The sequence below is a fragment of the Enhydra lutris genome, unplaced genomic scaffold, assembly GCF_002288905.1.
Source record: "Enhydra lutris kenyoni isolate GAN:26980312 unplaced genomic scaffold, ASM228890v2 scaffoldscaffold71, whole genome shotgun sequence".
Taxonomy (NCBI): domain Eukaryota; kingdom Metazoa; phylum Chordata; class Mammalia; order Carnivora; family Mustelidae; genus Enhydra; species Enhydra lutris.
In genome coordinates this window covers 6,675,225-6,690,789 of record NW_019154155.1, presented here as the reverse complement: position 1 = coordinate 6,690,789, position 15,565 = coordinate 6,675,225, and the positions used below count along the sequence as shown (strand labels likewise).

At 39.1% G+C, this 15,565-nt stretch overlaps 1 protein-coding gene across 3 annotated transcripts in view; it reads left to right on the top strand.

Annotated features, from left to right (window-relative positions):
* LOC111159938 (poly(ADP-ribose) polymerase family member 4) overlaps positions 1-15,565 on the top strand; it is a 136,536-nt gene that overhangs the window by 65,709 nt on the left and 55,262 nt on the right. For all 3 annotated transcript variants that reach the window (XM_022522627.1, XM_022522629.1, XM_022522628.1), the window contains 4 exons: positions 1,096-1,260; positions 2,500-2,546; positions 2,690-2,768; positions 6,135-6,272. In XM_022522627.1, coding sequence (XP_022378335.1) covers positions 1,096-1,260; positions 2,500-2,546; positions 2,690-2,768; positions 6,135-6,272 — 429 coding nt within the window. The remainder of the gene's footprint in view (positions 1-1,095; positions 1,261-2,499; positions 2,547-2,689; positions 2,769-6,134; positions 6,273-15,565) is intronic.

Below are 15,565 nucleotides of genomic sequence, written 5' to 3'. Positions count from 1 at the left end.
CCACACTATTATGTGGCAGTGTCTCAAATAAGACCCAGGCTATTATGCACTTCTTTTAAGGACAAGCACTGTGAACTGTTCAATAATTACCTCTTCATTGTTTATCCCTTCACGGGAATCCATTTCTTTATTGGATCTTCTTGCAAATTGATATCCTTGATGTCAAAAGTAATCATTTACTCCTGAAATCTAAATTAATCATTAGTATTATATGTTCCCAAACATATAATAGTTTTCCAAACTAGAAACCAGATAGAAACCAAAAAGTTTCATGGCATTGCAGCCAACTGTATGGGAAGATATGCATGGGGTGTTAAGAGTTTCTCTGTGTAGGTATCAGAAAAAATAGATCTAGCCTCTCTTTTTTTCTGCCCTAGCCAGTCATGAGCTTATCCCTATATGTAGTGATTATAATGCCCCTTTAAAAGAAAGTGAAAGGGGCACCTGGGTGGCTCAGTGGATTAAAGCCTCTGCCTTCGGCTCAGGTCATGATCCCACGGTCCTGGGATCAAGCCCCATGTCGGGCTCTCTGCTCAGCGGGGAGCCTGCTTCCCCCTCTCTCTCTGCCTACTTGTGATCTCTGTCTGTCAAATAAATAAAATCTTTTTTAAAAAAAGATAAAATGATGCACGAACTGCAGGGCAAAGGAATAAAGTGAGGACCAAGTTAGTGAGACTGTTCTAGCTCTACAGCCACTGGTGGAATTGCTGCTAGATGCTGTGGAGGTCAGAGAGGCTACAGCTTCTTCAAGAAGGGGCTATGTGGAGACTGTCTGTGCAACAGAGCCCTGCATGCAGGGCCTCTGGTGTAGAGGACAGAGGTGACACTCCCCAGTCAGGGCAAGGTCCTGCTCCCAAAGGGCCTCCTCTCCTTCTACCCCCCTGTAGATGTCATGCCATCCCCACCCCTGCGGACCTGCTCCAGGATTCTCCTTAAGCACTGCCCATGCCCATTCGTCTTGTAGGGTCTATGCTCATTTTCTGAGGAAGAGTCTGGTAGATTATAATTTAAGTGGCTCATGTAATAAGAGGGATTAACTGGCCTAGAATGGATGTACTTTTGAGGAGAAAAATGAGTCATGTGTTTCTATTTCAGGATGTTTTTACTGTTAGTGTTGGAAATCTACCCCCTAAGGCTAAGGTCCTTATCAAAGTTACCTACATCACGGAACTCAGCATCCAAGACAACAGGGCTCTCTTCTTCATGCCTGCTGCTGTGGCACCCTGGCAACAGGACAAAGTTTTGAATGAAAACATTCAGGTTCGTATGCTTAGAAAGTTTTAAAGAAGTTTTTTTTGGTGATTTATTGATAGGGAATTTAAAAACATCTAAAATAAGCTAATCTTTCCAGGGGTACCTGGGTGGCTCAGTTGGTTAATCATCTTACTCTTGATTCGGGCCCAGGTCCATGATCTCAGGGTTGTGAGATAAAGCCCTGAGTTGGGCCCCATGCTAGGTGGGAGCCTGCTTAAGATTCTCTCTTTCCCTCATTCCCTCCTCCCATGCTTCTCTCTCTCTCTCCCCCTCTCTAAAAAAAAAATAGTAATAATAATACATGAAAAAAATCTAATCTTTCTGGCATGAAGTCAATTTAATGCCATTTATGCATTTAGATACATGTGATGTTTGTAAAATGAAAAGAATAAAGACACAGTTATGCTCAATAGGTGTAATATTTTTACTCTGTTGAGTCACTTAAAAAAATTTTGTGTCTGTACTACATGTTCATTATGAGGAATTTAGATAAGCATAAAGAATGCAAATAAACCAAAGAGGAAAATTTCAACAATCCTTAATTCCATTGCCAGAGATTGTAGAACAAGCTACTGGGTAACAGTTTGTTTCTACTTTGTATGTATTTATATAAATTGTGTGTGTGTGTGTGTGTGTGTGTGTGTGTGTGTGTGTGTGTGTGTATGCATATAGAGGTATATTGTATATGTGTGTGTATGTGTGTGTGTGTACACACATATAGACATATGTATAGTTGAAAATCTCGTTAAATTGGTGATAAATTATCCCTGATATCAGTTGCATTTTATTTTTTTTTTTAAAGATTTTATTTATTTATTTGACAGACAGAGATCACAAGTAGGCAGAGAGGCAGGCAGAGAGAGGAAGGGAAGCAGGCTCCCTGCTGAGCAGAGAGCCCGATGCGGAACTCGATCCCAGGACCCTGGGATCATGACCCAAGCCGAAGGCAGCGGCTTAACCCACTGAGCCACCCAGGCGCCCTCAATTGCATTTTAACCCACTGAGCCACCCAGGCGCCCCTCTCAGTTGCATTTTAGAAGTTACTGTGATTCCATGAGCAAATGTTCTATGTCTCAGTACTGGGAAGTGAGACCGGTTGTCTTGTTGCTGCTATAGATTGTAGTCTTGGTAACATTACCTTCAGCTTAACGTTACCTTCAGCAGTCTTGGTAACATTACCTTCAGAGTTCTCATTGTGAAACTTAGTAGATATTTAGTTATACATATATATTTTTCTTTTAACAGGATACAGTAGAGAAGATTTATATAGAGAAAATAGGAACAAAACAAAGGTTAGTACCAAAAATATAAAACCTCTTAAGACATTCAATTGATATTAGTTTTATGGTTTCAAATATTACTTAAAATTCTATAAAATGACAACAAGTATTTGTTTAATATTTAAGATCATAGACTTTTTCTTCTTTTTTGGTAGCTTCTCTTTGAGTATGTCCATTGAGATGCCATATGTGATTGAATCCATTTCTAGTGATACACATAAACTGAGACAAAAGGTTAGTAAATCTTTGTTTTATTTTTTAGGAGCTTTTATTTTAGCATTAGTTTTATTTTATAAAGGCAATTCATTCAAGTGGTTTAAAAATTTTTAAAAATAATGCTAATAACAGGGGTGCCTGTCTCGTTCAGTCGGTGGAGCACACAACTCTTGACCTTGGGTTCAAGACCCAAGTTGGGTGTAGAGATTACTTAAAAAATAAAATCTTAAAAAGAAGAAGAAAATAATGCTAACAACAGCTTCTCACAAGAAGCAGCGGCCTGGTTCTGCCCTGTATCTTCCAGACCAGCCTCCAGAGAAAGTGAACCACTTTAAATATTTTACCTCCTTTCTGGTGCCCTCCAAAGTTGTAAATGCTCTTTTTTTTTTTTTTTAACTGCTTGTTCTTGATTCATCTGATTCAAAATTATTTTTTTATTTCCTGTGTGGTACCTGAAAATTTCCTTCTCTTATCTCTCCACTAACCTCACTCACACATAGATTGAAACTCTTCAGAATACTATTGGTTGGTCACTGTTGAATGCTCTTAATAATTCAGATAATGTTTTTCCCCCGAGACCTTCCTCCCTTCTGTCTCTCCTCTCCCAATGCAGCTTGGTTACCACAGGACATCTGTTGTCCCAGGGCCTTTCTTTATGATTCTCCTTTGCAGGGCTTTTCCTCTTTATCCTCTTTCTTGTTTTTTTCCCTTCCATTTGGCAGAGCATAGCCTCTGTTAATTTCCACAGCATGTGGGCAGCAATGTCTGCAGCTAGCCTTAATCCATGTGTGAATGCTGATCATCTGCTGAGATGTTTAATCCTGGGTTGAAAATCATCTTCCTCAGAATATTGAAAACATTATCTTATAGCTTCCAGTGTGACTTTTGAGAAGTTAAATGCTATTCTTATCTCCCATTCTTTGTATGTAGTCTGTTTTGTTTTGTTTTAAATTTTACAAGAGTTTCAGATCTTCTCTTTATCCCTGGTATTCTGAAATTTCATAGGAATGTGATAGTCATTCATTGTATGTAATGCATAGCCTTTAGTGCTGGGAAATTTTGTTACATTTTTTTACAATAAATTGTTCCTCTTTCCTTCACCTTTTGCATTGCCTTTAAGTCAGCTGTCCCCTGGATTGAGCCTCTTGTTTTCTTTCTTTTTCTCTCCTTTGACCTTTGTATTGTTTCCTTGTTCTACTTTCTGGCTGATATTCTCAATTTTAAATTCCATTCTACTGAAATTTGTGTTTAAAAAGTTCTCATTTTTAATTTGTAAGAACTCTTTTCTGTTCTGTAATAACCCCCCCTTTTTTTTCTTTAAAGATTTTATTTATTTATTTGACAGACAAAGATCACAAGTAGGCAGAGAAGCAGGCAGAGAAAGGAGGAAGCAGGCTCCCTGTTGAGCAGAGAGCCCGATGCGATGCGGGGGCTCAATCCCAGGAACCTGGGATCATGACCTGAGCCGAAGGCAGGGGCTTTAACCCACTGAGCCACCCAGGTGCCCCAGTACTCCTTTTTTATAGCATCTTTTGTGTTTCATGGGTACATTATCTTCTCTTTCTTGTTTCTCTGAAAACACAATATATATATTTTTTTCTCTTCCCTGGGTTGTATTTTTTTTTTAAGTTCCTTTTTTCTTTTTCTGGCTTTTTCTTTTTTTGGTTTCCATATTTTGGGTTAGAGGCTTTTCCTCAAATGCCTGGGTGACCTCTCTGTGTTCAACTGTAACTGAGACACAAGAAAGCTAGTTAGGTGCTCTGAGGTGGGTGGAGCTAGTGGACCAAAGACCCTGCACTAGAGGCCCTGGCAACTGGCTGGCTGTTGGGTTGTGAGTCTTGTGGTGGTGGTTTAGCCCTTCTGTGGTTATTCAGAACACCTCTAGCTTATTCATAAAGTATGACTAGGGAGAGTGACTGAGGGGCCCACACGTTAGGATGCCAACTTTTACTTCATTCCCCAGTTTGCTGACCTATATTCTTAGGCTTTTTTATGCCTAAAATTCCCCAATGTGGATGCTGTTTGCTTGAATTTTTCTAAGAAATGAATCTTCAGTTTTCTTTAATGAGAGAACAGAGTACTAGTTATTGGTGCTAGCTGCTTCGTTACTTTGGAAAGGGAGGGGGCCTGTATTAAGAACTTAGTTCATAGTCTGCTTGCTAGTTACCACTGTTTTCTGCAGTACCACAAGGGTATGAGCCTTACCAGGTTGCTGTAGTCCCCCACCAGACCCAGGTAGTAGCTACCGCCACTCTAGCTGAGTCACTTACCATACCTCTATCAACTTTCCATTTTTTTAAAATTTTTTTGACATCTCTCAACTGCTATTGTCTTTGTTCCTATCCTCAATATCTTTACGGGTTTAAACCCTTTAATTGGTTCCTTTTTATGGTAGAGAATTTTAGGATTTTGCTAAGAATGGAGGTAAACATATATATTTACTCTATCCTCAACAAGAAACGCTCTGCATCAGATAGCTTCTGCTGTGTAACAATCTCAAAACCTTATGGTTTAAAATAATAACATTTGTTATTTCTCACAGTTTTGTGAATTAGCTGGGCAGTTCTAATGGGCTGCACTTCCTTGCCTGGGACAGGATAGTCTAGAATGGGCTTATTCTAATACCTGATGGGCGGCCTGGTGTCAGTTGGGGTGATGACCATGTCTCTCTTTATCCAGCAGGTTAGCTCAGGTTCATTCATATAGTTAGTGGAAAAGTTCTCAGTAGCACCAGAGGAAGGCAAGCCCCATTGCACCAATGTTTTCCAAGCCTCTTGCATCACATGAAAGCAAGTCACATTGTCCAACTTTGGATTCAAGGGCAGAGAAATAGGTGTTACCTTCTGATAGGAAGAGATGCAAAGTCACATTACAAAGGAACAAGCACACAGGAATGGAAAGACTTTATGGCCATTTTACAATCTATCCCATTGCCTTTATTGTTTTAAAGCTCATCATCCACATTTTCAAAAGTTATTTTATATTTTTGAAAATGTAATTTAAAAATAAGGCATAATTATAAGATTTCTGTTGAATTTTCTATTTTTACTATTCTGAGTTCTAGTGTACTACTATGTGCTATAATGCAATATCGATATAGTTCTACCTAAATACATAGATCTGTAATCTTTGGATCCAGGATTTGGACTAAGACTTCTCAATTTGACTGTGTTCATCAACCTTAGAATTTCAGGAGGGTAACTGTTATGATAATGGTCAGGACTTCTAAAAATTTCATAATTTTGGAATTTATTACTACCTTGTTGATTCTTGATGGAGTTAGAAAAATTATGCAAGGATTTGCCACTTGACAGGTAACTGCAAATTGATCATATTTTTATTATTCAAATATTTACTTTGTTGTCATTATTGTTTGTTTTGTAGCGCACAGACTGCAAAGCTGTAATTAGCACCATGGAAGGTAGCTCCTTAGACATTGATGGATTCTCTCTTCACGTTGGTTTGTCTGATGCATATCTCCCAAGAATGTGGGTTGAAAAACATCCAGAAAAAGAAAGCGAGGTATAGTCCTTCTTACTTAAAAATGGGAAACACTATTGAAAAAATATTTCAGAATAGATTATTTAAATTTGGAAATTACTGATAGTCTTGAAAAACTAGCATTACAAAATGTGCTCTCACCACCCCAAGATTTTACAACTGAAAATACTTATTGATAGGTCCCCCAATAATGGGTCCATGATCAAAGGAGCGAGACTGATACAAAGTGAAGGTCAAGCAATGCTTTATTTCGCGCCAAGCATCGAGAATCAAACCGACTGGTTGGGGCCGTCTCTTACAAAGAGGTGACCCCTCCCAGCCTCACAGACTAACTTTTATAGAGCAAAGGCCATGTGGTTGAGCCTGGCCACACACAGGTAGCCAATGGGATTGCAACACACAGAGAAAACTGCACAGTCATGCTAGGTCACACACGGGTGGCCAATTGAATTTTAATTTACCCTAGTAGATATTTGAACTAGCCTATCACCTTGGTCAGAATTGGCACCCAAAAGGCGGGGCCCACTCTCCTTGGTAGCAAGGGAGAGAGTACCCGCGCCCCACTGGTTGGATGTCTCCACCTGGCCTGACCCGCCCTTGTATCTGAGCTTTGCTACCTGGGACTGGTTTCCCGGACTTGCTTTTAAGTAAGTTCCTCTGGGAGGGGCAGGGTCAATCTAAGTTTACTGCATAAACAACAAAATGGCTCCCTCTGGCTAAGTAGGCCCTTACACTTATAAAATCAGGCTTGACAAACTCCTAAGGTTTCAACCAAATCCCTCATGTGGTATGTTTCTCTATGACTGTAGTTTTTACTTTAATACCCGCCAAAACCAAAATATGCCTTCAGATATTTTCCAGGGACCTAGCAGGAGACACTTTAATCTACAACCCTGAAGATTCTGAAAGTGCCCTATTCTCAGTTCTAGAACCCTCCTAGCTATAGTCCATGAGTAGTCCCATAGGACCTGGTGGATGCTCATTTCTGCACTTCAGGAGATCAGAAAGGGCCATATATTCTGCTTCAGCCCCTCCAGTGATGATCAGGGACCAGTCAACCAACCCAGAGACCTCATGGGAGACATCCACCTGCACCTTCAGAGGCAGGTCTGCAGATCTCAGTTGTGGCTGTGAAACCTGAAACAGTTCCGGGACTTTGCAGCTCCTCTCAATTGTAGTCTAGGGTCAGTCTTGCCCTCCCAGGGACTCATCCAGCAACTAGAGAGGAGCCTTCCCAGGCACCTAGTGGAAGCTGTACCCATTCACACACCTGGTAATAGGTCTGCTGACTGAGGAGCTGTGGACTGTAAAGTGACCTCTTGTCCCAGGCTACTCTACCGAACAAGGTACTGAGCTATCTCAGCCATCCAGGGACCAGACATGATCCACACCTGACTCCCTGGTAACAAGAATGTCAACTGCAGACCACACCATATACCGAGCAACAGCCTTGAAATTGACTCCAGTCCCGCATAACTGTAGTGTCAGAGGTAATCCCATCAGCCAGGGAGCCTGCCAAACTAGTCTGTAAAAACAGAGGTTTTTGCTTCTTGAGATGCACAGAAAACAATGCAAGGTTTGTGTGGATCATGAAGAATTAGGCAAACATGACACCACCAAAGAAAACTAATAAAACTCCTATAACAGATCCTAAAGAAATGGAGAGCTATGATTTGTGTGACAACAAATTAAAAAGTAGTCATCTTAAGGAAACTCAATATACTACAAGAGGACACAGATAAACAACTAAATGAAATCAGGAGAACAACACGTAAACAAAATGAGAAGCTTAATAAATAAATACAAATCATAAAACAATGAAACAAGGTCTGGAGCTAAAGAATACAATGACAGACTGAAAATTTCAAGACAGAGCTTCTTGACTTGATCAACTGACAGAGCAATTGACTTGATCATGCAGAAGAATCAATGAACTTGAAGACCAATCATTTGAAATTAGAGGAATGAAAAGAAAAAGAATGAAAAAGAGTGAAGAAAGCCTACATGAATTATGGAGCACCATTAAGCAAATGAGCATTTGTATCACAGGCATCCCTGGAAAGGAGAGAAAGGATTATTTAAGGATTATTTAAAGAAATAATAGCTAAAATCTTCCAAAATCTTGAGAGAGAGATGTACATCCAGGTCCAGGAAGTTCAAAGGATCAGTTGAAAGATTACTCTAAAACACATTATAATCAAAACATTAGGGTGCTTGGGTGGCTCAGTGGGTTAAAACCTCTGCCTTCGGCTCGGGTCGTGATCCCAGGGCTCTCTGCTCAGTGGGGAACCTGCTTCCCCCTCTCTCTCTCTGCTTGCCTTTCTGCCTACTTGTGATCTCTATCAAATAAATAAATAAAATATTTTTAAAAATTAAAAATCAAGGACAAGGAGAGAATTTTGAAAGCAGCAGGAGAATGGCTCATCACATATAAGGGAACACCCCCACACGGCTAACTGCAGATTTTTCTGCAGAAACCATGAGGTCAGGAGAGAGTGGGATGATCTATTCAAAGTGCTGAAAAGAAAAACTGCCAACCAAGAATACTATTCTTTTGGGTTCCTGGACCAATTCCAAGGGGAGTTGGGGGGTTTCCCCACACACCACAACAGAAGTCCAGGATGTTACCGTACTTCTGACCTACTAGCTATAAATCAGATTCCCACAAGCCTTTCCTCAGTTTGTTTTTTGTTTGGTGTTTTTTTTTTTTTTGCCTTTCCTCAGTTTTGATTAACTTGCTAGAGCAGCTCACAGAACTCAGAGAAACATTTTACTTACTAGATTACTAGCATATTACAAAAGCGTGTAGCTCAGGCATAGCCAGGTGGAAGAGATGCATAGGACAAAGTCTGAGGAAAGGGTGCAGAGCTTCCATTCCCTCCTCAGGCACATCATTCTTCCACATCTTCATGTGTTCACCAGTGTGGAAGCTCTCTAAAAACTCATGATTTGGGGTTTTTATGATGACTCCATTACACAGGCATGATTGATTAAAATTGTTGGCCATTGTCAATTGATTCAGTCTCCAGCCTCACTCCCCTTCCAGAAGTCTGGGGGTAGAACTGAAAGTTCTGGTCATATGGTTGATTTTCCTGGCAACTGGCCCCCCATCTTAGGTGGGGTCTAAAACTTGCGTCATTAACATGAGGTGTCTCTTGTTAGAGATACCTTTATCACTCTGATCACTTAGGAAATTCCAAGGGTTTGGGGAGATGTGAGGCAGGAACAGTGGACAAAGACCAAATATATATGAGTTGATCAAATACATATTTCTTGTAAATCACGATATAGCATAAACCTAGCAAAACTACCCTTCAAAAGTGAAGGAGAGACACATTCCCAAACAAAAACTAAGGGAATTCATCACCACTGGTCCTGCCTTATGAGAAATGGTAAAGGGAGTTGTTGAAATGAAAGAACACTAGAGAAACACAAGCTTCTAGTTATGGAATGAATAAGCCATGGGAATAAAAGGTATAGATTGAGAGTATAATCAATGCTATTGTAATAGCATGTGGTGACAGAATGTAGCTATACTTGTGATGAGCACAGCATAACAAATAAACTTGTCAAATTGCCATGCTGTACACAGGAAACTAATATAACATTGTATGTCAAGTATACAATAGTAAAAAATAAAATAGAATATCCTGTCAATAGATGCAGAAAAAGTGTTTGAAATTTTCAACACCCTTGGGGCACCTGGTTGGCTTAGTCATTAAGCATCTGCGTTCAGCTCGGGTTATGATCCTGGGGTCCTGGGATCAAGCCCCATATCGGGCTGCCTGCTTGGCAGGAAGCCTCCTTCTTCCTCTTCCACTCCCCTTCCCCCTGCGTGTGTTTTCTCTTTCGCTGTGACTCTCTCGGTCAAATAAATAGGTAAAATCTTAAAAAAAAAAAAAAAAAAAACCCTTTCATGATGAAAGATCTGAACAAATTAAGTATAGAGGGAACATACCTCTAATAAAGGTATGTTTAATAATAATATGTTTAATAATAAAGACCATATATGACAAACCCATAGCTAACATCATACTCAGTGGTGAAAAATAGAGCTTTTTCTCTAAAATCAGAAATAAGAGTGCCCACTCTCACCATTCCTATTCTTTGTACTGGAAAGCCTAGCTAGAACAATTAGGCAGGAAAAAGAAAAAGAAATGAAAGGCATACAAATGGAAAGGAAGAAGTAAAATCATCTCCATTTGTGGATAACATCTCATCTATAGAAAACCCTAAATCTCCACTAAAAAACTGTTAGAACTAATAAACAAATTTAGGCAAGTTGTAGGATACTATAAGAAAACTATAGGCCAATATCCCTGGTTCACATAGGTGCAAAAATTCTTAACATAATAGTAGCAAACTGACTTCAATAGCACATCAAAAGGATCACACACCATGATCAATATCAACATACAAAAATCAATTATATTTCTATGAGCTAACAACAAACTGTTTGAAAAAGAAATTAAAAAACAATCCCAGGCACCCGGGTCACTCAGTCAGTTAAGTGTTTGCCTTCAGGTCAGGTCATGATCCCAGGAGCCTGGCATTAAGCCCTGCATCAGGCTCCCTGCTCAGTGGGGAGTCTGTGTCTCCCTCTCCTCTGCTCTCTCCTGCTTCTACTCTTCTCTCTCTCTCTGTCCAGTAAATTTTTAAAATCTTAAAAAAAAAAAAAAGTAAAAATAATCCCTTTTACAATAGGACCAGAAAATAAAATAAAATACTTAGGAATAAATTCAATCAAAGGAGGTAAAAGATATATACATTGAAAACTGTAAGACACTGATGAAAGAAATTGAAGAAGACACAAACGAATGGAAAGATAACTTATGATGGAACCACAAAAAAACCTGAATAGCCAAGGCAATCTTGAGAAATAAGAACAAATCTGGATGCATCACAATTCCTGTTTTCAAACTATAGTACAAAACCATAGTAATGAAAACATTGTGGTACTGTCATAAAAGCAGACACACAGACCCATGGAACAGATTGGGCCCAAAAGTAAACCCATGTGTATATGGTCAACTAATATTTGACAAGGGAGCCAAGAATATTCAATGGGGACAGGATGGTCCTTTCAAAAAATGGTGCTGGGAAAACTGGATATCTACATGCAAACAAATGAAATTAGGCCCCTCTCTTGAACCGCTCATAAAAATTAACTCAAAATCAGTTAAAGACTTAAGTCTAAGACTTGAAACCATAAAACTCATGGAAGAAAACAGAGGAAAACCTTCTTGACATAGGCCTTGGCAGTGGTTTTTTGGATATGACACCAAAAGCACAAGCAACAAAAGGCCAAAATTAATAAGTGGGACTACATCAAACTTAAAAACCTCTGTACGACATAGGAAACCATCAACAAAATGGAAAAGCAACCTATGGAATTGAAGAAAACTTCTGCAAACCATATATCAGAGAAGAGGTTAATATCCAAAATATATAAAGAACTCATGTAACTTGGGGTGCATGGGTGGCTGAGTTGGTTAAGTGTCTGCCTTCAGGTCAGGTCATGATCTCAGGGTCCTAGGATCAAGCTCCATGTGGGACTTCCTGCTCAATAGGGAGCCTGCCTCGCTGTCTGATTCTCCTTGCCCAGCTTGTTCTGTCTCTCTGTCTCAAACAAATAAAATCTTAAAAAAAAAACAAAAAAACAAAAAAACCCCTCATGTAGCTCAATAACAACAACAACAAAAATCTGTTGAAAAAATGGGCAGAGGAACAGAATAGACATTTTTCTAAAGAAGACATCCAGGTGGTCAACAGGTACATGAAAAGTTGCTCAACATCACTCATCATTAGGGAAATGTGAATCACAGTGAGGTATCACCTCACACCTACTGGGATGGCTGTTATCAAAAAGACAAGAGATAACAAGTATTGGCACGGATGTGGAAAAAAAGGAATACTTGTGCACTGTTGATGGGATTATAAATTGGTGCAACCACTATAGACAAAGAATACAGAGGTTCCCCAAAAAATTAAAAATAGAACTACCATGTCATCCAACAAGTCCCACTTCTGAGTATATATCCAAAACAGATGAAATCACTCTTTCAAATAGATATCTGCACCAATATATTAGTTGCAGCATTATTCACAATAATGGACACATGAAAAAACCTAAGTGTCCACTAATGGATGAATGGCTATACAACATGTGATAGATAGTTATTGGTCAAAGAGTACTGACTTCCAGTCATAAGACAAATAATTTTGGGGGATCTAATGTATTGCATGATGACTACAGCAAACTATACTGTATTATGCACTTGAAAGTTGCAAAGAGAGTAAATTTTTAGTGTTCTCACTATAAAAACAAAACTAGAAGTTATGTGAGGTGATGAATGTGCTATTAACCCTATGGTGGTAATCACTTCCAATATCACATCGTGACATTGTACACCTAAAATTTATACAATGCTAATAGATCAATTGTATCTCAAAGCTGAGGAAATTTTTTTAATTGAAACTTATACGATGGTAGTTATACTTTAAGTATTAGTTGATTAAAAAAGATAAGGTTGCATATTTTAGTCATCACAATAGCATCTATTTTCCTTTTAGAATAGTGTGTTCATATATGTGAGAGACAGAGACCTATTACTTATTCTTCAGACTGTTAATACCATATGGATTTTCAGATACTAATTCTATATTAAATTTGGACCTCTTAGGTGTTTATAGCCTACACATTGGAAACCCCAGCTCTGACATTCTAGTTTTTATTTGATCCCTTACAGACCTTTCATAGTTGAATAAGTCTTATTCTTTTTGTCTTTATAAAATTACCTGGCTAGAAAATTGAATTTTATGAGGAGGTCTTTTCCAATAAAAATTATACATTTATGCCAAACTCTGAAAATCTTACCTCTATGTATATGTATATCTATCCGTTGCAGGGATACCTGTAATTTTAGTTGTATATAACCTAAATCTCCTTTTAAATGCCACAGATAAACATGGCATATAAAAGAGCATGGTAAATTGATGGATCATTTTAGTAACAGGAATAAGAAGATTTTTTTTTTTAAAGATTTTTTTATTTGTTTATTTGACAGACAGAGATCACAAGCAGGCAGAGAAGCAGGCAGAGAGAGAGGAGGAAGCAGGCTCCCTGCTGAGCAGAGAGCCCGATGCGGGGCTCGATCCCAGGACCCTGAGATCATGACTTGATCCAAAGGCAGTGGCTTAACCCACTGAGCCACCCAGGCGCCCAGGAATAAGAAGATTAATCAATCTTTTCTGTAAACACAGGTTTTTATATATTGGGTGTACTTTAAATGAAACACACACACATATACACCAGGGAGGCTTCATCAGTTTTTAGTGGGTCACTCTTTATTCTCTGTTACTCTAGCCCAATTACATGTCCATCATTTAGAAAGATTGTGTGGGTGGGGTTTTGGATTGAAATTCTATTGTCTCTTGGCACATAAAGTAGTATAGGCATACCTTGTTTTATCATGCTGTGCTGTCTCATGCTGTACAGATACTGTTTTTTTTAACAAATTGAAAGTTGGTGGTGACCCTGTGGAGCAAGTCTTTTGGTGCCATTTTTCCAACAGCATTTTCTCACTTCATGCCTCTGTGTCACGTTTTGGTAATTCTCTCAATATTTCAAACTTTTTAATTATTATCATATTTGAAATGCTGCAGTCTTATGATAAAACTTGAACAGATGAGGAGTTGCTTCTTAAGGATGAGCAAAGAAAGTGGTTTCTTGAGATGGAATCTACTCATGGTGAAGTGAAGACTATTGAAATGGCAACAGAGGATTCTAAAGACTGCTACATAAACTTACTTGACAAAGCAGCGGCAGGGTTTGAGAGGAGCGACTTCAATTTTGAAAGAAGCTCTACTGTAGGTGACGTGCTATCAAACAGCATCACATGCTATAGAGAAATTGTTCATGAAAGGAAGAGCCAATCGATGTGGCAGACTTCAGCATAGTTATTTTAAGAAATTGCCGCAATCCCCCAGCCTTCAGCAACCACTACCCTGGTCAATCAGCAGCCAACATCAAGGCGGGACCCTCCACCAGAAAAAAAATTATGACTTACTGAAAGTTCAGGTGGTGGTTAGCATTTTTTTAGCAATAAGATATTTTTAAATTAAGGTATGAATAGTTTTTTAAGATATAATACTACTGCACATATATTAAACTACAGTATAGTGTAAACATAACTCTTTTTTAATTTATTTTTTTATTTTTTTTATAAACATACAATGTATTATTAGCCCCGGGGTACAGGTCTGTGAATCGCCAGGCTTACACACTTCACAGCACTCACCATAGCACACAGCCCACCCCACCAATGTCCATAACCCCACCACCCTCTCCCAAACCCCCTGCCACCGCAAACCCTCAGTTTGTTCTGTGAGATTAAGAGTCTCTTATGGTTTGTCTCCCTCCTGATCCCATCTTGTTTCATTTATTCTTTTCCTACCCCCCAAACCCCCCACATTGCATCTCTACTTCCTCATATCAGGGAGATCATATGATAGTTGTCTTTCTCTGATTGACTTATTTCACTAAGCATGATACCCTCTAGTTCTATCCACATCGTTGTGAATGGCAAGATTTCATTTCTTTTGACGCATAGTATTCCATTGTGTATATATACCACATCTTCTTTATCCATTCATCTGTTGATGGACATCTAGGTTCTTTCCATAGTTTGGCTATTGTGGACATTGCTGCTATAAACATTCGGGTGCACATGCCCCTTTGGATCACTGCATTTGTATCTTTAGGGTAAATACCCAGTAGTGCAATTGCTGGTCATAGGGTAGTTCTATTTTCAAGATTTTGAGGAACCTCCATGCTGCTTTCCAGAGTGGTTGCACCAGCTTGCATTCCCACCAACAGTGTAGGAGGGTTCCCCTTTCTCCTCATCCTTGCCAGCATCTGTCATTTCCTGACTTGTTAATTTTAGCCATTCTGACTGGTGTGAGGTGATATCTCATTGTGGTTTTGATTTGTATTTCCCTGATGCCAAGTCATGTGGAGCATTTTTTCATGTGTCTGTTGGCCATCTGGATGTCTTCTTTGCAGAAATGTCTGTTCATGTCCTCTGCCCATTTCTTGACTGGATTATTTGTTCTTTGGGTGTTGAGTTTGCTAAGTTCTTTATAGATTTTGGACACTAGCCCTTTATGTGATAAGTCGCTTGCAAATATCTTCTCCCATTCTGTCAGTTGTCTTTTGGTTTTGTTAACTGTTTCCTTTGCTGTGCAAAAGCTTTTGATCTTGATGAAGTCCCGACAGTTCATTTTTGCCCTTGCTTCCCTTGCCTTTGGTGATG